The 20,856-nt window shown below is 55.8% G+C and overlaps 4 protein-coding genes and 1 long non-coding RNA gene across 6 annotated transcripts in view; 1 reads left to right on the top strand and 4 right to left on the bottom strand.

The window, feature by feature from the left end:
- HOXB3 (homeobox B3) overlaps nucleotides 1-14,442 on the bottom strand; it is a 56,608-nt gene extending 42,166 nt beyond the window's left edge. The window contains exon 1 of the mRNA XM_077852899.1: nucleotides 14,300-14,442. The gene's annotated coding sequence lies outside the window, so the exon portion shown is untranslated. The remainder of the gene's footprint in view (nucleotides 1-14,299) is intronic.
- On the top strand, nucleotides 3-16,301 carry LOC144286451 (uncharacterized). 2 transcript variants are annotated; one of them, XR_013354506.1, is made up of 4 exons: nucleotides 3-203; nucleotides 10,292-10,390; nucleotides 13,755-15,165; nucleotides 16,017-16,301. It is a non-coding gene; the product is annotated as an uncharacterized LOC144286451 (long non-coding RNA). The 2 variants fall into 2 exon arrangements; XR_013354507.1 differs by having other exon boundaries at nucleotides 13,755-14,484; nucleotides 16,017-16,300.
- On the bottom strand, nucleotides 880-3,611 carry HOXB5 (homeobox B5). Its single transcript, XM_077852911.1, has 2 exons — nucleotides 2,941-3,611; nucleotides 880-2,165 (listed from the first exon to the last, which is right to left on the bottom strand). Exons 1-2 carry the CDS (start codon nucleotides 3,500-3,502, stop codon nucleotides 1,918-1,920), a joined length of 810 nt encoding a protein of 269 aa, XP_077709037.1. The 5' UTR covers nucleotides 3,503-3,611; the 3' UTR covers nucleotides 880-1,917.
- HOXB6 (homeobox B6) lies at nucleotides 5,550-9,505 on the bottom strand. The gene is made up of 2 exons (XM_077852920.1): nucleotides 7,495-9,505; nucleotides 5,550-6,448 (listed from the first exon to the last, which is right to left on the bottom strand). Exons 1-2 carry the CDS (start codon nucleotides 7,907-7,909, stop codon nucleotides 6,189-6,191), a joined length of 675 nt encoding a protein of 224 aa, XP_077709046.1. The 5' UTR covers nucleotides 7,910-9,505; the 3' UTR covers nucleotides 5,550-6,188.
- Nucleotides 16,302-17,143: 842 nt separating the features above from the next.
- On the bottom strand, nucleotides 17,144-20,726 carry HOXB7 (homeobox B7). The gene is made up of 2 exons (XM_077852921.1): nucleotides 20,183-20,726; nucleotides 17,144-17,972 (listed from the first exon to the last, which is right to left on the bottom strand). The coding sequence occupies exons 1-2, from the start codon at nucleotides 20,580-20,582 to the stop codon at nucleotides 17,719-17,721; spliced, it is 654 nt and encodes a 217-aa protein (XP_077709047.1). The 5' UTR covers nucleotides 20,583-20,726; the 3' UTR covers nucleotides 17,144-17,718.
- Between the last annotated feature and the right edge of the window lie 130 nt (nucleotides 20,727-20,856).

Genomic DNA, 20,856 nt, shown 5'->3' with positions numbered 1-20,856 from the left:
GAGATAAAACCCCTATCCATTTGACATCTAAATGTCATAGCGACTTTTGGGATAGTTTGCTATGGACAAAGGGGGACAAAGTCAAGGGGCGAGGGGGAAGGAGGGCCCAGTAGAGCCTCTACGATTCTTGGCTGTCTCCTCACCAGCTCCCCTCCCCCCCAAGTCCTGTAAGAAGTTGGGCCAAGCTGGAAGGGATTGACCGGGTAAGTGTCCAGACTTGACTCTTGCACTCAGGGTAAAGGCGGACTTGGATGGAGGAGTACTGGGCCCTAACCCTGGGCTACTCCGGCTGGCAGGGGAGCCAGGGGTCTTCCAGGAGGGAACCCAACTCCTAACCAAGAGGGAAGGTCAGTTGGGCTCCTGGAGAGAGGGAGCCCTTGATAAGCTTAGAGAAAACTGAGGTTGAGAGGAAACCTTTGAAATTGAGCTGATTTTTTTTTTTGAGGGAGGGGTCTTAGTGGGTGGTAGAGCAGAATTGGGATTTGGGCCAGGGGACAGGGGGGCTGGGCAGGCCTGTACCACTCCCAAAAGGTCAGGAGCCTCCTGCTCAGAACTTAGGCCCAAATTACTTTCCCTGAAGAGGTTTCCAGAGGCTTTTTTGGCTGGCTGGCTGGTGGAAGGCCAGGGTGGAGTCCAGCTCACTCTTTCCCTTGCCCCAGCTCTATGTGGGATTTCTGGGCCTCTCAGTCCCCAGACATGAAAGCCTATCCCCTGACCCAAGAACTCGGCTGACTAAGCAAGGGATGTAGGTGGCTAAGAGGGGCTGCTGGTAAGCATCCTGCTTTCCCTTCCCTACACCCCAGATCTGTCAAAAATGGTCTAGGGTGTGCCCAGTGAGGGAGGGACAGGCCCCCAGAGAAAAGACAAGTGGAAGGGCAGTGGATTAGGGGAAACATTTATTTGACTTCAAGGAAAGCTACAAATACCAAAAGCGAATCACTGAGACAGGCCCGGCAAAGGCAAAGACAGATTTCACGCGTAGCACAGCATCCACTCGCTCACTACAAATGGTCTTGGAAGCGAAATGGGTGTAGGGGGGGAGGGGATGGGTCTGACCCAGACTATCCCCATATTTACAAGCTTTGGGCCCTCTACTCCAGACCCATGAATTCACAGAGAAATACACAAGACATTTTACACTGAGGATTATTTGTGTTTCCATACACTCCCAGGCCAGGCCTTGTGGGGCCTACCCAGGCGGCAGGAACTTAATTCTCACGGTTTACCTTCCCTCTTCTCCATATCACCCCTTTGGTCCTTCCTGCCTCCTTCCCACCCTTTGACCAAGCCTCTGGAAGACTTGGGCCTGGGGAGTGGGGAGGGAGGAAGAGGGAGGAGGAGGAGGAGGAGGAGGAGGAGGAGGAGGAGGAGGAGGAGGAGGAGGAGGAGGATGGAAAGAGACAGTCATGGACTCCATGTCCGAGACCAGCTCAGCTGGGCCGGGCGCTGCTCCGGCACTGCCCCACCTCAACTGCTGCCCCTTAGAGAAGTTTCAAGCTGAAACTCAAAACACAGCACTCATCCCTTTATAAATAAGTTAGAAGAACACAGATAGGAAGGGGACTGTTCACATTAAACATGCGAGTTTCTTTCTTTCCTGGGGGAAGGAGTGCAACCACAGACACGAACATTCAGAAACACTGGCGGATTGGGGGCTGAGTGGAGGGGAGTGGGGAGCAGGGAGGGAAAATAATAATTATCATTATTATTAACAATAATAACAAGATTAACCAGTCCAGGAGAGAGGGAGCCACAGGAAGACCTAAGACCAAACGAAAACTCGTAACACAAGGCCGGTGCGAGGCAGGCTCGTGGGAACCGGTCCCCAGCGGGCAGTGGCAGCGCAGGGAGGTTTGGAGGGGCCAGGGCTGGGGGCGGCAAGGGCTCTTGGGCCACCCAGGGCTCCTCCAGGCGGGCTCAGGGCTGGAAGGCGCTGCCGGCTGTAGCCAGGCTCATACTTTTCAGTTTGTTGTCTTTCTTCCACTTCATGCGCCGATTCTGGAACCAGATCTTGATCTGGCGCTCGGACAGGCAGAGCGCGTGGGCGATCTCGATGCGCCGCCGCCGCGTCAGGTAGCGGTTGAAGTGGAACTCCTTCTCCAGCTCCAGGGTCTGGTAGCGGGTGTACGCGGTCCGGGCCCTTTTCCCGTCCGGACCGGTCATATCTGAAGCAGACAGAGTAGAGCCCGGGAGGCAACGTTATTCCGGTTAAGGGAGGGGGCACTGGATGGGAGAGGGGCGTGGAGCAGGACCCAGGCGTCCCCGGTACCCAGCTCCCCGCAGCTCGAATCCTCCCCCACTCCAGACGCCCCGCATCCGAGCTCGCTTCTGCTCCCCCTTCTCTTGCAGCCCCCACTTCGGCGGCAGCGAATGCGCCCGGCTTTGTCTCTTGCTTCCTCCCTGTGCCTCACCCTTCGCTGGGCTCAGGCCGCCGCTCGCCCCGGGAGGGAGGAGAGAGGCTGCACTTTTGCCCTGGAAAGCTCCCTTTCCTGCTGCTCGCCCCTCCTTTGCTAGCATCAGCCTCAAAATTTCGGGGCTTAAGCAGGACCCTTCCCCACGTTACATAAACCCCATCCTTCATCCTAGAGCTAGTACAGCTGGGTGAAGAAAACCTTAGCGGAATCTGGAGACAAATCATTCAAAATACTCCTCCCCAGCTAAAGACCTAGACCTTCTTTGGCTCTATCCCCCTGAGCTGCGAGGACCCTCTTAGAGACTTCTACCCCTCTGTGAAAAATAGAAAAAAAATAAATCTATATTTGAGGAGAAGCCAAGCTCTCCTCGCCTCCCCCCCCCACCTCCCCAAACGCAGAGAAGGAAAGCCTACGAGACAAAAAAAAAGAAAGAAAGAAAGAAAGAAAGAAAGAAAGAAAGAAAGAAAGAATGAAAGAAAGAAAAGAAAAGAAAAAAGGAAAGAAAAGGAGCGAAAGCGAGAATTACCATGGCTGATGTGAAGCTTCCTCATCCAAGGGAATATCTGCGGAGTCTGCCCCTCGGGCGCGGCTGTGGAGGTGGCCATGGGCTCTGGCTGTGCCCGAGCTAGGCTCGGGCTGCTTAGCTGGCTCGCGGCTTCCTCAGGCTCCGAGGACGCGCTGGCCTCGTCTATTTCGGTGAAATTGGCGCTGGAGCTGGCCGGGGTCGCCTGGTCGGAGGGGGACGAAGCAGAGGGCTTGGCGCCGTGGCTGTCGCCGTTGGTGCAGGGCAGGGACTCGGGCGAGGACAGGGAGCAGCTCGACGCCGCTTGCCTGAAGCGGGGCTCCTGGGCGGGCGCGGGGAAGGCGCGCGAGCTCTCGCCCACCGCCCCAAAGTGGCTGGAGGAGGCCGAGGAGCGGTTGACGCTGAGGTCCATCCCATTGTAATTGTAGCCGTAAGAGCCGGTGTGCATGGCAGCGGGATCCCTGTAAGAGCCGCTCAGAGAGCTGCCACTGCCATAATTTAGCAACTGATAGTCCGGGCCATTTGGATAACGCCCCGAGAAGGAGTTTACAAAGTACGAGCTCATTTGGGTGATTTTGGAGGGCTTGATTTGTGGATCGTGGTCGTTATAACCCTGTGCTTCACGATTTATGATGTATTAATGAATTATAGCGATGCACTGTACTTCGTTTTGCTATGTATGCGGCCAAATATGGGGGGGGGGTTGGAAGGGGGATGGGGGGGCGTTAGGGAATCACGTGCTTTTGTTGACCAGTCGTAAATTCTCGCTGATGACCTCAAGAGGTAATTCATGCTCTATGGTTACAAATAATGACGATCCGAGAATCGTTAGGGCCGATTCAATGCGAGCCTCTGAGAGAGGGGGAAAAACGGAGAAGGGGGAGAAACAGGGAGAAGGTTGGCGGCGGCCTCTGAGCAGAGCGCGCCACCTCCCGGTGGTCGGCGGGAGCGCGGGCCGCAGACTGCCATGGCGGCGACGGCTGCCTCCCTGCTGGCTCCCTGCAAACCGCCGGCAGAGAAAGAAACCCGGGCTGGGCTCTTCCTCAGAGTTGAGTCTTTTAGAGGAGGGACTCACTTGAGCCCTCACCCACTTTCTTGGGAGTGGGTTTAGACTATCTGTGTCCTTCTCCTTGTCGTTGTTATTAGTATCATCATCATTATTATTTTCACTCTGGATGAGATGATCAAAAATTGAGTTGCTTTTCCCTCACTGGGGCTCTGCAAGTCTCCGGGTTGGGGCGGAAATGGGGGAGGAGGGTTGGAAGATGTGTGTGGAAAACAATTATTACAATGCGTTTCCCAGTGAGCTCGGCCTGGCCTGCTTCCTTCCCCGGCTGTCCTTCCCATGCATGGCATGGCGTCCAGGCGGAGCTGGCAGGGCTGGACCAAGGGGTCCATGGGGAAGCTTTCACTTCTGTGCCCTTTAGAAGTTTGGGATCCTCTTCCTGACCTCCTCCTCCTCCTCAGCCCAGGCACAGAGAATGGCAAATCAGGACAGGGACCCCAGAGGATGTGCTCTGCTGGGGCTAAGCGGGCCTACTTGCAGGGAGGAAATGGTGGCAGCGACAGAATAGGTGGTCGGGGTTTGGGGTTCTGAGAGTTCGGGATCAAGGCAAGAAAACCCTGTCACCTCCTCACCAGATGCCCTCTATTACATTGGGACACCCCACTCGAGGCCCCTCGCCGACGTCTGAGTAGTTTCAGAATTTGCCCGGCAGCCCACATCTTCCCTGGAAAGGGATTCGGAGGACCAGCGGCGCCTTGCTGAGCGCGCTGGGCGGCCAGAGACCGCCGCAGCTGGGCTCCTTCTGCCAGGCAGCTATTTTCTTTACAAATAATAAAAAAAAAAAGGGAGACAGAGGGAGGAGAAAGAAAGGAAAACACTGTCCGCAGCTTGCCGCCTGGGTGAGGGTGGGGGTGGGAGAGAATGGGTCGTTTTTTGGTGGAGGGGATGAGACCAAAGCACCCCATCACCTGGCCTCCTGCGCCTCGGGTCTCCCAGGAGCAGGGGAAAGCCGCGCCCTTCACCCCGTGCCTGCCAGCCGCTTTCAGTTCCCCTACTTGTCGCAGAATTCCTGCTTGAGGAAGGAAGGGGTGCCTGGAGGCTTCAGCTGCGGGTTGAGAGTTGCCTGGTGGCCCCGGTTTAGTCTCCGGAGCCACAGGCCCAGAGCTGAGGGCCAGGGCGGGCGGAGATCAGGCCATGCGGGCAGGCCACAGGCTTCAGGCCTCGCCAGCGTGATGACAGGACACTGCTGAGGCGCGAGACCCGCCTGGCTGTCTCTGCAGAGGCTCCGGGCTCAGGGCCTCGGCGATGTCCCTGGTGCCACGGATAAACGAGGAAAAGCTAGAGAATAAGAGGGAAACGGCCTTTCTCAGTCCCCCGAGTCTGCACTCAGAGAGGCTGTTAGGAGTCTCAGCCCTGGCGAGGTGCAGCGCCCGGAGCCTGGGCTGGACCGCCCCAGCCTTTATCTCAACTGTAACTTCCGAGTCGTGCTTGGCCGCCGGGTGGACCAGGGGCTCCTGCCTTCCAGGCCCTGTTTCTGGCACCCGGACACTGCGGTGGCCTTGGGGGTGGGGGAGTGGCAGGGGAGGAGCACAGGTGACCAAGCGGCGAGTTTTTACATCTTTATTATTATTATCATCATCATCATTAATAATATTAATATTATTACCGAAGTATTTCACGTCCAGAGCTAAGACAAGACTACAAACACAACACATAGAAAATTAATAAAATAGAACTTTGTTTTCTTCTGAGGCTCCTCTTCTTACTTCTAGGTAGTATGTGCTCCTTCCAGTGGCTTTTGGGGGGGAGGAGAGGTCTGGGGTCAGGGAGTCTTCGAGGCCCCCCGCTGAGGGCACTGCGAATCTACCATTGAACCGTGCACGGGGAACAAGGACGAAATGAGACGCGACAGGGACCAGAGCATTTGCTCTGCTTCCAGGAAATATCAAGTGAGTCCGGTCCTCAGTTCTCACGGGGGAGCCTGCTGGGGCTGAAGCGGCTCCGTAGGGACGGAGGGGGCGCTCGGGGTGCTGGGTGGGCTCAGGCGGCAAGGCCTCCCAGCACCCAGTGAGAGCTCTGCGGGGCGGGGGCATCCAGAAGAGCGCTGGGCCCCGCCTGTAGCGCGCTGGAGAGCAGGTCCCCGGGACCCCGCCCCCGCCCGCAGAGCCTTCTGGGGGGGGCTCTCGGATGCCCTCGGCTCCCCGCAGGCCGCTCCCTTGGCGTCCCCCCTCCCTTTCCAGCGCCTTCACTCGGCTGGCTTTTCTTCCTCCTCCTCCGCACTGAGCTGAGACGCGCTGAGCAGTTTGCTTTCCTTTTTCCACTTCATGCGCCGGTTCTGGAACCAGATCTTGATCTGCCGCTCGGTCAAGCACAGGGCGTGCGCAATCTCGATGCGCCGCCGCCGCGTCAGGTAGCGATTGTAGTGAAACTCCTTCTCCAACTCCAGGGTCTGGTAGCGCGTGTAGGTCTGGCGGCCGCGGCGGCCGCTGGGCCCAAAGGAGGAACCTGTTACGCCGAGAGAAGATGCTGAGGCCTGGGGTCATCAGGGCCAGAACCCCCTCCCCCACTCGACCCTCAAACATGGACTCTAGCCTGTCCCGGGATGCCCTCCACTCTTCGAGTTTCCTGCCCACCCACCCCCTTCCTCACTCCTCCAGCGCCCCCTCCAGATTCCCTCTGGGCCTCCCAAGCCCGTGCCTCTCTGGTCTAGACCTTTGGTGGGGGGATGGGAGGCGAGTTTAAAAATCCCACCTGAGCCTAGTGGGGAGGGGCCGGGGAAGCACGGCCAGGTGTGTCTCTTCCTAGCCTTATCTTTTCTTTCCATCTATCTGGCTTCCCCACCACCCTGTGATAGATTCCAGCCCTTAATCCGTAATGACGTGGATCGATCCACAGTCGGCATTAACGGCTCCTCACTTTCGTGTCCCACTAATGGACATCAATTTGGGACTTAAGGCCGACAAATAATCCAACCTGAGACCCAGGCGCCTGCTTCTCCCTCTCTCCCCCTCCGCCTGCTGCCTCTCCCGTTCTTCCCCCTCATTCTCCCTCCCTCCTCTGACTACCACCCCTTTCCTGGTGCCTCCTCATTCCCCGGCCCCAAACCCCCAGGGAAACACAGTCCCGGACAGACTGCACTCTCCCTCGCCAGCGTCACGACGCCCCCCTTCCCATGACGCACTCCGTTTTTAATGGAACCGTCTTCGGGTGGGGGGACCCGACCAGGGCTGGGGCGGGGGGGGGTGCGCGAGGGAAAGCCACGCCAGTGGCTGCGGCCCCTGCCCCCTCCCCGGCCCCGGGCCCCGGAATCGGGCTCTGGCGCGGCGCTCCGGGAGAGCCCACTCGCTCCCCCTGGTTCCCAGTGCGGCTGGGACTTTGCAAACTTTGTAACTCCTGAGGGCGAGAGGACAGAGCGGGAGACCCGGGACGGGCGCCCCGGCTTCCCTTAGCTCCTAACTGAGATGCCCAGCCGGCACCCTGGGGGCTGCCGGGGGTGGGGGGCGCGCTACTTCTGCCCCGGGGGGTGGGGGACCGCGGGAGGGCTCACTCACTGTTGCACGAATTCATCCGCTGCATCCACGGGTAGACCGGAGTGGAGCACTTCTGCTCTTCGGCCTCGCCGAACACGCTCTTGTCCTGCGCACAGTCGGACTTCCGCGGCTCGGGGTGGAACCGGGGCGGCTCTTCCGCGCCCGAGAGCGCGCAGGCCGACTCCTTCTCGCGGTAGAAGGCCGGCGCCGGCCCGTAGTCGCAGGGCGCCGCTCGGCCGTAGCCGCCGCCCGCGGGCGGGTAATAGGAGGAAGCGGCAAAGCCCTTGTCCTGACCCGGCCCGGGCCCGTAGGGCGCGGGGTAGTGCCTCAGCGGGTCCGCATAGCCCGACGAGTAGAGCGGTAGCTGGCCCAGGAAGGACTCCTGCCCGCTGGCCAGAGTGACGGGGAAGGTGGAGTTCACAAAATAGGAACTCATTGGGAGGGGAGGCGCGCTCGGCCGCTGCTGCTCCGCCGGGTTTATGATTTGTTGTGTTTTATAGTCCGAGCGCCGCGCCTATTAGTAGTATATCTGAGATTGGGTTTTAGCTGAGGGGGGATGGCGAGGTGCCAGTGAGGGCCAGAAGGAAATACAACCATCTGATCCAACACTGACCAATGGCAGAGGCAGGAATTGTCAAATAGCACCCAGGAGGAGCGCAGCCCGCGCGAGGGACCCGCGCACAAACCTATCAACCTTTTTTTTTCCTCCTTCTTCTTCTCGTTTCTCTCTCTCTCTCTCTCTCTCTCCCCCCAACAACACAACGCGTCCTGTTCCACCTACGTAGGATCTGCGAAAGAGGCGTCTGTGTCTTGGAGGGAGGAGGGAGCATTTGGATTGAGACCACCCCATCCCCCAGTGATTAAATAAATATATCCCTCCCCTCCCCACGCAGGATAGGAAAAAGTTAATTGTGTTTTCAGAAAAGTTAACCCCTGCGTTGCTTGGACCCCTTCCCTCAAGGGAAGGGTGCCTAAACGTCCCTCTCTGCGTGGTGACGAGAGAACCAAAGGGAAAGACTTGTTTCTAGGGTTTTCTGTAGGTAGGAGAGAAGAGTTCACTATTTAGCATCGCTTTCAGGGGAGGCGAAGAAGAAGAAACACTCTCCTTCCCAGGTTTTGAAAACTGTTTTTCCTGTTTCTCAGTTCTCCTCTGCCTCCTCCAAGCCTGGGTTTATAATTCTTGCTTCTTCACAGCTCTTACCGGCTGAAGGGCAGGCCAGAGCCTGCTGCCCAGAGAACCCAGGAGGTTGGGAAATGGGAGGAGAGTCTGAGCCCAAGCTTCTCCCTCTGGCTCTGTGGCTAGGTTAGGCGAGGCTAGACTAGGAGCTTCTTGGAAGGCTGCTGCTGCTGCTGCTGCTTCAGCTGCCCAAGACATCCTGCCTGGTTGGAGCATGTGATGCTTGTTCTTGGCCCCTGAAGGGACACTGGGGAAAGGGACTAGCTAGCCTTCTCTTCCGCTTGCTGGGGGCATAGGGAGAGTAGGAGTGAAGGGCATCCCCCAGCCTAGGTTTGTCTAGGATAGGGATCCTGCCTGCCACCCTCGCTCCATCCCCACCCCCTACGCCCCAAATCACTAGAATATCCTGGGCTACAGATTCTTAGGGATCAAAGATGTCTCAGTACCCCTGGGCACAGGGAAGAAAATGTTCTTCCTCCAATTCTGGGTCCTCAAAATTTCCTGATTTTTGAGACAATCAAAGACAACCGGAAAGAGAAAGGCCCTTGCTCCTTTTCCAGGTCTCTCTAGAAGCTGGCAGTTCTTTTGAAAATGAATTCTTTCTCAATAATTGGTTTGGGTTTAGTTTTCTAAGGAGGGAGAGCTGTCCAGGTCCTCCTGGGGACTCAGCAGGCAGCTTACAACCATCAGCCCGAACCCCCTTCTGTCCGCCTCTCAGGATCCCTCCAGTCCCTCCCACATCTCATATTTGTATCACCAGCTTTGCTGCTGCACAAGCTAGGATGTGAGAAAGAGTGCCCATCTCCGTTCATTTCTCTCTCTCTCTCTCTTTCCCTCTCTCTCCTTCTCCCTCCCTCCCTCCCCCCACCATGTAAGGAAAATGAGCATTGAAGCCAAGCTGGAAGACTGAACCATAATATATTTTCAACAATCTAACTATGCATGTGGAGGCCAGGCATTAAAGGGAGATAACCTTCAGACCTGGGTTCCGAAATGAGCCAGAATGTGTGGCAAAATCTGATGATAAAGGGGCCAGGCTGACTCTCCTCTGCCTTGTCCTTTGGGCTCCTTCTTGTGGGCCAGATTTTTGTCCACTGAAGATGGCACGAGACACGAGTTAAAGTGGTAGAGGGCTGAGGTTGGTGACCCGAGAGTAGGAAGCTGGTTGATTGCAAAGTGGCCTGCAAGGCTTCCTGAACTCAGGACAACTTCTAGGCTATAAATTCATGGCCGAGTAGTTATCCCTGCATGTCCCACCAACCACTTCCTAGTCAAACTCTAAGGAGGTGTTATCAAGATTTAAGAAAACTCAAGCATCCTAATGATGAATCCTAAGTGCCCCAGTCTAGCTGTAATTGGGCCCATTCCTAGAGAGGAATGGAGAACATTTGGTCTAGGGGAGGGGCAAGATCAGGAGAGTGCCAGTCTGCACCTCCCTCCTCTCTGCCACAGACCTTGGGCCTTGGACCACAACCATCCTGCCTCCTCCCTGACCACAATGCCCTCTTCCTAGAACTGGACAGTATGGGCTTTGCTACAGAATCTGGACTAAGTAGGATGCCATAAGGAAGGGCATGAGAAGCACTAAAATAACTGCTTGATCCTTAGAGTCACAGCCCCAAATTAACCTCACCTCTGCAGGTTGCCTGTCGTGAGATGGAGCCGCCAAGGCAGGGCCTGGGCGCCTGGAGTCCGGCATGAAAGGAAATAGCGCCTCATCGCTCTTATCTAAGCCCAGAGGTATTTATGAGCGTTTATTCGTCTGATCCGTTTGTTTGGGAGAAAGAGCAGACGGGCAGGGCCCGGCCAGAGGCCGCCTGGTTTCTGGAGCCAGATCTCTACGAATTTGTCTGTAGTTCGGTCCACTGCCGTCCGTCTGTCTCCAACGGGGAATATGTAAATACCCAGCAGGCACAGCTGTCTGCCAGTCCGGGGTGTCTCTCTCAGCCTCATGGAGAAAGTGTGTAGATAGAGAGGTGAACATAAATGTGTACCAAGTCTTGAGTACACAACAGAAGGACTGTACAGAAACCCCACAGGCAGAATTTATAATTGTAATTTTCTATGCTGTGAATATGAGCTCCTGTGGATGTGCACGCATTTTCATCTCCCAGGGAAATGTCCAAGTTGTGTTCAGCTCATGACTAAAATTCTCCTGTACTGGTAACCTCAGGAAGGGATTTTGCCTGGATGTGTACAGAGAGGAGGGGGGATTGAGACATTGTCCAAGCTTCTCATTTTCTCTCAGCTACAAAGCTCCCCCCACCTCCAGCTCATTGGGTTGTGAGCATCTTGCTCCAACCCACTCCCAACTCCAGCTGGGGTGGAGCAAATTAAGACATCTCAACCCAATTCTTCCCCTAGACTCTGTGATTCTCTGAATTTGGGGAACGTAAATGTTCCCAGAGGGAGTTCTCAACCTTTGGGAGCTGTTGACATGGGATATTGCCTTAAAATTGGCCGGTCCAACCTGAGCTACAAAGACTTCATTTCCATTATGCAAATGAACATCGTGGTCTCCGAACTTGGGGGGGGGGCGGGGAACGGGGTGGGATAAGGCGGTGGCCAAAGGCTCCTTCTCCCTTCTCCCTAACCAGGTCCACGGGCACTCTAAGAGCCAAAGGGTATCAACCCCCTGTACCAACCGCCTCTCTCCCCACCTGTCCTGCGGATAGCCCCCAAGAAAGAGGGGCCCTAGACTTTCCCGCGGCTCCCCCCGAGGCCTCCACACTAAGCCCGGCCTTCTGGCGGCGGAAAGTCACTCTTGCTGCCCGGAAACCTGAAAGGGCAGCTCCTGTGGTTCAACTCTCAAGGCGCCAGGAATGCAGGGACCACAGCCCCTAGGTCTGCGCCCCCCAGCTCCGCCGGGCCCCTCGATCTCAGAGACTCCTCCAGCTCTGGGCCAGACCCTAGTAACACCTCGGCCTGCCTGGCACCGCAGGCAATTTCCTGCAGCCCCCGCCCAGGAACTGGGGCCACAGCACCTTGAAAGGAGCGGCCAGAGCTTCCTCCTGCGGCTTGAAAGCCCGAGCTAATCAGTAACCCGTGAGACAGGGGCCAATATTCAAACGCGGCGGCAGCAGAGGCGCGTACCCCTGCCATCACCACCCCCTTCTGGGAAGGCGGTCGGGTGAAGCGAGTGTGAGGGGTCCTCCGGAACGGAAATCACAATGGTTTGGTTCCTTAAGGATCGATCCCCACTCCCACTCCCTATGTTTCCCCCAAGACATATTTGTGTCAATTTCGCTTGAAACGATCAGGAATGGGGGAGGGGACCCACACTCACTTGCAGACACCAACAGTTTCCAGAAAATTTCGGCTCCATTCCTTTACCACGGGCTCACCGGCCAAGCAACTGGCAAGACTCACCGGCCAACCCGGAGAACACAGACCCGGGTTTGTCTTTTGACAGCCGAGTGGAACTGCGGGGGCCGGCGCCTCCCGTGCTGCCCCCTCCCTCCCTTGGCCGAAAAGAAAACCAAATAAACCTTGAACAGCCTTGGCCTCGCATCTCCCGAGCGTCCCTGATGATCCCCTCTCGAGCCTTGGAGGGGTGGGTAGGCCGGCGGGCGAGTGCGTGCGACTCTGATCTCCCACCCTTGGGGTTCAGGGCCCCCTGCCCGCGAGATGCAGTATTAGTCCTTTTTAAATATGACCTAGAAAAAGCCGCTTTTCCAGCCAGCCGCTGGTTTTGGAGCTAGGATGGGGCGGGCGAGGGGGGAGGGCACACTTGTTCTCTAATCCACACGCGGACAGGCGGGTACCAAGCTGCAGCGGAAAGCAGCAATCTGGGCCGAAGTCCCCCCAAAACCCTCCGAACCTGAACAGCGGGGGCTCTAGGCAGCGGCGCGGTTCAGGCAGTGTCGCCGGGCTTTGCGGCGCCGAAGCCGCATGTCTCCGAACGGACGGTAGATGGCAGCAAACCGCATAATTTGGGTCAGAGCAAACTGTCTAAGGGATGATTTATTCCCCGCCAAGACTACAGGAGAAAAAGACCTTTAGTCTGGATGGGTTTGGGGGATTTTTCCTTTGAGAATAGGCCCCGAGTACCGTAGGTGCTGGCCCAGAAGTTCTCTCGCGGCGCAGCCCGGGGGTCCCTGCAGGCACCCAGTCCAGGCCTGCTTCAGGGGCATCTACCTGTGCCTCCAGGGGCCCCCTTCCCGCGCCACAAGTGGCCTGCATCCCTCTCCTCCCAGCTCAGGCTTGAGAGGGCCAATATCGCCCGACCCACCCTCATCCCCTGCAACCCCTAGCCAACCAGACACCCGAGGCTGAACGCTCCTCATTTGGTCTTTAAAAAGAGAAAAGCAGTCACCTATTTATGCAAACCAAACTAAATCAGTCTCTCCTGCCCTTGACGCCCAGAGCCACTTATCTCTCCGCTGGCAGCCTCCCCAGAAGCCCTCTCACTATGTTTTTAGGTTTTAACCGGCTTTCCCCTTCTTCCACCCCACCAGCTACTTTAGACATTTCAGTCTCCCGCCCAACGTTTCTTCTCCACCCCCCTCCTTCACCCCCAGGAGGCCTGGCTGGAGAATGAAATCAGGCGCCGGAGGGACAAGACTAGCTCAGGGCCAGGCAGCTTTGCAGTCCGGAAACCATCAGGTTCCCTTATTGGGTTCTCTTTTTATTTTCTCCTTCTCCCACTCTGTTCCCCTCTTTTTTTTTTTTTGTTTTGTTTTTGTTTATGAGCTTAAAACACAACATGCTCAGCAGCTTCTCCACAATCAACACGTTTGGATCCTGGAAAGTTTGCAGCGTTTCCACCTCAGACACCACACATGGCAATTTTCTCCACCAAAATCCACACACCCATACCGATAAAAACACAAGTAATAGAATCAATATTGCACAGAAACCAACACGCTGTAACCTACCGCATTAAAAACCACAAAACTGTCTCCCTGCAGAGCGAGGCTCCCTCCTGTGGGAGTGGTGAGAGACCTGGGCATTCTCAGGCTGGCTTCCTGGGGGGGGGGGGAGGCGGGGAGGGGGGTGTCCCTCGATTTGGGTGCCTCCACCCACAGCCCTTTAATTTCAGAACCGTCTCCGCAGGGAGATAAGGAGCATTTCTCTGTGAATTGTTCTCTGTGTGTCCCTCTAGCCGCCGCCTCCTCGCCCTCGAGGGCCTCTGCGGAGATTCCAGGCCCTCCAGAGACCCGGACGTCCCTCAGCGCCACCGCCCCTGTGCCAGTGCCGCCGGGAAACCGCCGAGACCCGCACCGGGCAAGAGAACTGCAGGGGGCCAACTGGGGGAGGCCGGAACGAGGGAGGGAAGGGGGGAGGGGGCGCACACCCACAGAGGCCAGAGCGACCGGCTTCTGGGCGCCCTGAAGCCCAGACACCCCTATGCTGTCTTTCGCAGCCCCCTCTCTGGAGCCTCCTCTCTCAGCTTAAAAGGGCGACTTAGAGCTCGCCTCCGTGGCCCCTTTCGGTTCCTCCTCCCATCTTCCCTGCCTTGGCTCCCCCTCCAGGAAGCAGCCACCCCTCTCTCTTTCTCAGCCACCGAATTTCCTGGGAAGCCTCTCCCTGCAGCGCCCAGAGATGGGGTTCAGCCCCGTCTTGGGGTGGGGGGAGAGGGAGACAAACCTAAGCCCCACCCCCTCCAAAATCGATGCAAAAGAATAAGAATTGTAGAATCTCCCTTACCTTTGTAGACCTTGGGATTTCTTCCCTCCGATTGAAAGGGGTGAAGAGGAAGGGGGGGGGGGGAAGCGTTCTGTTTCTTCTTCATCTTCCAGATAATATTGTCCCAACCTGAGAGCCGTCGCTTCCCCTTCTCTGACTTGGGAGAGAGGGTGTTTCGCTTTTCTGATATTTGCATAGAAAATGGAGTAAGTTCTGGCTTTGAAAAATGGTATCAGGCTGCAGTCCTGGGCAGATTGTCCATTTACCCTCCATGATGACTAAAATCCCAGATCAGCAAGCAAATCAACTTAGAAATTAAAATTATTTTTGGTTCTCTCTTTTGTGTAATTCCCACCCCTCCTTCTCTCTCTCTTTCTCTCTCTCTCTCTCTCTCTCTCTCCCTCCTTTCCCTCTCTCTTCCTCTCTCTCTTTTGCTTTATCGAGCTGATATTGAAGTATAAAAATATCAAGAGGCTGGAGCCCTGAAGGACGACAGTGCTCCGACCTAGGTGTGGTGTCCAAAAGAATGCTGCATTATAACCACCAGGGAAATGATAAAAAGTTCATGTTCACGATCGCCCGGCCACATGACCGGCGCCGGCCAATCGCTGGATTCAACCACTCATAAACTTCTATCACAAAGTTGTAAATTTTCATAAAACAACAAGGAATTTATTGCATTTCTTCATGGCTGCTCCACCAGCAACCCTTTTCTCGGTCGCCATCTTCTTTTCTTCTCCTTCTCGCTATTTGGGGAAACCCCAATCTGAGAAGGGATGAGATTTGGGGTGCAGGGAATCAGACTGAGGAGCCACAGGGGTCCATCTGGAGAGGGGATTCTCTCCAGAACCTCCCTATTCTCACAGGAGCTCTGCCTCCCTCTTGTAGTAAGAATTCACCCCAAATCCTCCACACAGGGGCCATTCTAAGGCAGTTTTGGGGTGAGTCGGGAGTAACAGCGGGTATCCAAAATTGCCACTTGCATCAAGGCAAAATGAAGCCTTCAGGGTCCCCTCTCCTCCTCTGAATGCCCCCCTCATTCCCAGCCCTCTAGATGGTGGGACCCCCACCTGTGAGGCGTGTAGCATTGCGGGTGTGGGGGTCTTAGATCCCCTAGGGCCTAGTTTTCACCTAGGAAAGAAAGGCGGCCCTGACAGAGGCCAAGGTGGACAGCCTAGCAACCAGAGTCTCGCCTCTGCACCCCAGAAACTGGAAGAGGGTGAAGCCAGATCCCTGCCTCTTCCACCCAAATGCCCACATGCTCAGGTTCCCAATGACAGCTCCATGTGCTCTCCAGGGGGTTCTGCGGTCATTAATGGGGGAAAGTGCCGGTTCAGGGGGACTTTTACCTACAAATTCAAATTAAAGAGATTCTCCTAAAACGCGCTTCCATTCAAACCTGCTTCTTTCTTTCTGTCCCAAAACCTGTTCTTTGCATTTAAATAATCCAAGGTCTGTAATCGAATAAATTCTAAAAATCAGCTCCACAGGTCTAGATGCGTAGGCACCGTCCTCCAGGTTTATGTTCCTCAATCAAGGGGTGTTTTGGAGGAAAAAACCCTACAAAACAAACAAAAAAATCTCCACCGCCACCAAACAGAATTCACCCCGTGTTTCCCAGGGCCCCTGAAATACTGCTGTATTTTGAATTGAGCTACCAGCGCCCAAGTGCAGGAAACGAAATAACATGCCCCAAAAAACGTTTTCTCTTTTTTCTCTCTTTCTCTGTATTCCCGAGGAGATTCCAGGTTGCCGGCAGCGCGGACCGCGGGCAGCAAGGCGCGGAGGGAGCCCGCGGAGCTTGGGCGGGCGGCGCGGCCGGGCTCCGAGCGGCCGGGATGCGGCCACACCAGCCGGGTAAACTTGCACCGCTCAGACTCTCGTTCTCAGGGCTCATCCACTCCCCCACCTCCCCACGTAAAAATTTTATTTGGATCGCTGTGTTAATTTAGAATGAGATAAATTAAAGTAAATGAAAGCAAAATGAGTTGCAATAAAGTCACCGAATAGCTCTTGCGGAAGATGCTTGCTCGTTGGGCGGAAGCCGGGAGCGCCCTGGCGTTGGAGGCCTCTTCGGGCAGGCGGTGTCTGCTAGCCGCCCCGCTTCTGCCCAACGCTGCCCGCCCCACCCCCAGAAGCGGGAGTGGATCTGGGTGGTCACCTTCCCTTTCCTTCCACTCTTCCTCCTTAGGGGGCCTAACACTTCGGATTTCAGCTCCGTACTTGGGCGGCCCAGCCTGGCCATCAAGCCGCAGCCTGGTTTGAAGGCCTGGTTGGGGCAGAGTTGGCGGAACTGTGGGGGTTTTGTTTTGTGAATGTGTGTGTGACTGGGCGTGTGGGCTCCTGGATGTGCTTCCTTGGGGGCAAATGTGAATCTGTGTTTATAAGCCAGTGTGTGAATGTACATTGGTATGTATAAATGTCTCTGTGAGTGAGTGTGAATGGGTGTTTACTTGTGAGTGTGTGTGAACGTGAATGCATGTGTTCCAGCCTAGAGTTGGGTTGTGTGAATGCCTGTAGGTTATTTATGGATGTATGAATATAGGGGTTTATTTGTGACTGTAGGGTGATAATGTATATATTCACTTGCGTGTGATGTCAGCCTATAAATATGTGTGATTGGGGCATTTGTGTATGTCGGTATGTATAGAAGAATGTAAAGGGAATGTGTTGTTATATCGGGGTTCACTTGATGGCAGCCCCCAGAGCAAGCAGCACCAGGAAAAAGAGCAGACCCCAGCACAGAAAGAAATGACTAGCAGCAGAAGTTGAAGCCAAGGGGCTCTGGGATGCACGGCTAACCCTGTTACCACCACCACTACCCACAACCCCCCAGCTTTAGGGAAACAGAAAATAGGGCAACTGTTCATTTTTAAACTGTGTTTTATTTCTTCAGGTACACATAAGATGTAACGAGGATCACAGGGGCTGGCGGGAGCAAGGAGCATCGGGCAGACCAGGTGCACAGAGGGGACACTTGAGCTAGTTGGTGGGTCCATAGGGCTGCCTAAGGCCCCTTCAATGCTGCTACTGGGAAGGCGGGGGCTCAGGAGGACGGGGAACCACACGAATGAGTCCAGACCCACAGACCACAAAGACAGCATCAAAGAAAGGGGCCTTACAAAACAGCAAAATTTTACAAAGACCTTACAATAGCGACATAGAAAAGGGGAGGCAGAAAATCTACAGAACAGGTAGGTGATGTTCTTCCCATATTGTACAAAACACACCCGACGGACTTTTCTATAGGTAGTATTTTTTTTCAGTGTTAAGAAACCAAAACTTCACCTTCTCTCCTTAAAAAATTTTAAACTGCTTTCCGCTACTTAAATAGTTTTCCCCCTCCCTATTTAATTTGAGTTTCCTGGTTCAGTTCTCAGAGCTGGGCTTCACCCTCTCTCCCTTCCTCTCACTCTCTTCCTCTACCGGGTCTCTGGCTCTCACTCTTCCTCATCCTCCTCCACCTCGGCCTTGTCCTGGCCTGTGGCCCCAGGGCCCGTGCTCTTGTTCTCCTTTTTCCATTTCATGCGCCGGTTCTGAAACCAGATCTTGATCTGTCTTTCGGTGAGGCAGAGCGCGTGCGCGATCTCGATGCGCCGCCGCCGTGTCAGGTAGCGGTTGTAGTGAAACTCCTTCTCCAGCTCCAGGGTCTGGTAGCGGGTGTAGGTCTGGCGGCCTCGCTTTCGGTCCGTCCCTGCGCACAGTATTTAAAGGAGAAGAATTAGTGCTCGTGGGGAAAGCCAGAGAGTGCCCGAGTCCCTCTCAGACCTCAGGTTTGGGGGTCAGTGGTGGGAAGAGCCCATTTCCCCATGAAACCAAATTCTTACTTTCCATATACCCCAACGTGTGCCTTCCCACTTCCCTCCTTGTACAGGCATTTCTAGAGGCCTCTGGAGGCAAACGTCCCCATTTGCCACCCAGAAAGGCTTTCAGCCCAGGGGTTCTGAGCCCAAGATTTAACCTGCTGGCTCTTGAAGGCTTTGCACCTGAGAGGTGTATGTAGGATGAAAGAAGGTTAATCTTCCCATCACCCCTGAGACCAGGCATCCTAGGATTCCCCTTTTGGGTACTGACCGGATGGTCTTTAGGGTAAGAGGCAATGGAAGCCATGCAAGTGACCCTGGAGTGGATCTCTAGGCCTGGCCTGAGTGCTTTTCCCAAAAAGAAAAGGAAACAAAGGAGACTCACAGACACTGACCCAGTCTCTCTCTCTGTCTTTTTCTCTCTGTCTCTGTCTCTGTCTCTGTCTCTCTCTCTCTCTCTCTCTCTCACACACACACACACACAGACACACACACACAGCCTGTTATAGAAGGAGAAGGAGGTGAGAATTTGCAGATTTCCTTGGAGCCTGGAGTTTCCCTGAGAGCAGCTGCCTTCTGATGACTCTTTTTCCAGTGAATGGCTCAGGTTCAGACAGGGCTAGGCTGTCCTGCCTGCCCACCTGCCCAGACAACCCAGTTCTCCAAATCAACCTTTGGGCCCTCCAGGAAGGCACGGGGAAGAGAGCAGCCTGGTTTGGGGTAGAACATGAAGTATCTGGCTGGTGGGGGATGTAGGGTAGAGGAGAGCCTTCCAGAGTAGGCCAAAACCCTGAAGAGCCCTGGGGGATGTTGTATGGGGGGAGGTGCTGGTGCCAGCCCTCCTGGGAAGGAGACATGGGAGGAGGGCTTAGGGGCCTTAATTTCCAGTCAGATAAAAGCCAAGCTGAAATGTTTACGAGCAGAAAAATTTGGGCTTTGATAAATCAACTGGAAAGGCAGTTGAATTATGGAGCAGGTAATGGAGACCGTGACCACCAATACTGATGGCGTAAGAGCCAGGCTTCTTTGGACTGGATTGGGAGGCTCTGACCACAAGTCTCGGGCCTTCTGAACCTTGGGGTTGGCCCCTGAGTCCAGGGCAGCGTTAAGAAGAATGTCTGGTTCAGGCTAGTCAGGAGACCCCACGGAGCCCTGGTCTCCTGGGGCTTCCGCAGCAGCTGGCTCAGTGGCCTGAACTGTCTAAGTCACGATTTGGCAAGGCATAATCCAAGTCCCTTCCCTGAGGACATTCACCCTTCTGGAATGATATCTGCAAACTTGCTGGCCAGTTCTCCAGGGGGGCACTTAGGAGGCCTAGGAAGGGCACCTGAGGAAGCCAGCCATAGTCTGATGAGGCTTCCGACCCTTTCTCTGGTTCTGCTTCTCCCTGCCCAAGTTCACTGGGGGGTCAGGAGCCTCATCTCTCTTGGCTTCAGCCCCCCTCTCTCCACCTGCCTCTCTGGCTCTGTGTCCCTGGCTGGATCTTCATCTCTTCTCATACCCCCTCCTCCCGCCAAGCCTCTAGAGCCCACCTCTAATTGTCCAGAAGGGAATAATGGGGGAGCTGGGTTGGCTAGGAGGGAAGGGGGAGGGGAGAATTGCTCTGCGCTGCGGGCCCCCTCCCCCAGACCTCCAAGCTGGGGCTGGGGGACACACCCAGAGCTGAGATCCCCGGCGGCGGGGAAAAGAGAAGGGAGGGGGGAGACCCTAATGGCTATTCTCTGCAAACCCCAGCCTTCCTCCACAAGACAAACGGCCTCGTCTCCAGCCCGTGCCGGCGCGGCTGATAAATATTTAAAGCTAAAAGGCCGGGAGGAAAGGTGGGGGGCGGGCGGGGGGCTCGGAGCGCCAAGGCGTCGGCGAAGAGAGATCCGCCAGGGGAGCAGAAGGAGCCTGAGAGCACCGAGCAAAAATGGGGGGGGGGGGGTGGGGGCGGCGCGCCGGGTTGCGGCGGAGCTGCAGCCGAGTCCCCAGGGCCGACCTCCTACCGGGAGCACTCTGGACGCGGAAAGGGGCACTTGGCCGGGAAGGGGGCGCCCTGGGGGGGGATGCGCCCGGGCCACTGCGGCTCGGCTCGGGATGGCTCGGTGCGCGGCGTTACCTGAGCTTCGCATCCAGGGGTAGATCCGGAAGTTACTCTCGGCCGCCAAGTCCGAGTCCCTCTGCTCCTTGGCGCCCGCCGCCTTGGCGGAGTCGCCGGGACACACCCCGGAGAGGTTCTGCTCAAAGGGCGCGCAGTGCATGTTGAAGGAACTCGGCTCGAGCCCGTAGCCGGCCGCGTAGACGCCGGCTGCACTCTGGCCCGCCATGCCCCCCCCGCCGGGGTACAAGCCCTGCATCGAGGCGGCGAAGGAAGCGCCCGAACCCGCTCCATAGCCCGGGCGCTGGGGGTTGGAAGCAAACGCACAAGAAGTTTGTTCAGGGAAGGCTCCGGTGGCGAAAACCGAACTTGCGGCTGGATATTTAGAAAATAAAGCATTCGCATAATACAATGAACTCATAATTTGGCCGGATGATTTGTAGGCAGGGACGTTTTAGTGTCGGTTTTACGAGATTCCTTGATATATTACAGAATTAGAGTCCAGATTTACACCAAAAAGGACCCCCTTTTTCCTCTCCGGACCACGTGACCCCGCCCACGTGACGCGCCCTCCGCCAATGGCCCGGCAGCCTCCCCACGGCTCCCGGTAATGTGGAAAAAATTGTGTGGCGTTCGATTTATAAAATATGATCAATAATGAATGGGAGAGCCGAGCCCTGCGGATTGGGGCTGGG

This window comes from Canis aureus, chromosome 16, assembly GCF_053574225.1.
Source record: "Canis aureus isolate CA01 chromosome 16, VMU_Caureus_v.1.0, whole genome shotgun sequence".
NCBI classification, from domain to species: Eukaryota; Metazoa; Chordata; class Mammalia; order Carnivora; family Canidae; genus Canis; species Canis aureus.
The sequence above is the reverse complement of the archived record's forward strand: the minus strand, read 5'-3'. Positions and strand labels throughout refer to the sequence as shown.

Bases quoted from the DNA above. Each gene is read 5' to 3' on its own strand.
- HOXB5 (XM_077852911.1), bottom strand. From the start codon at position 3,502: ATGAGCTCGTACTTTGTAAACTCCTTCTCGGGGCGTTATCCAAATGGC. The intron at 2,166-2,940 runs GTAATTCTCGCT...TGTCTGCTTCAG, and splicing joins GAAGCTTCACATCAGCCATG to ATATGACCGGTCCGGACGGG.
- HOXB6 (XM_077852920.1), bottom strand. From the start codon at position 7,909: ATGAGTTCCTATTTTGTGAACTCCACCTTCCCCGTCACTCTGGCCAGC. The intron at 6,449-7,494 runs GTGAGTGAGCCC...TCGGCGTAACAG, and splicing joins GCGGATGAATTCGTGCAACA to GTTCCTCCTTTGGGCCCAGC.
- HOXB7 (XM_077852921.1), bottom strand. From the start codon at position 20,582: ATGAGTTCATTGTATTATGCGAATGCTTTATTTTCTAAATATCCAGCC. The intron at 17,973-20,182 runs GTAACGCCGCGC...TACTGTGCGCAG, and splicing joins CCCCTGGATGCGAAGCTCAG to GGACGGACCGAAAGCGAGGC.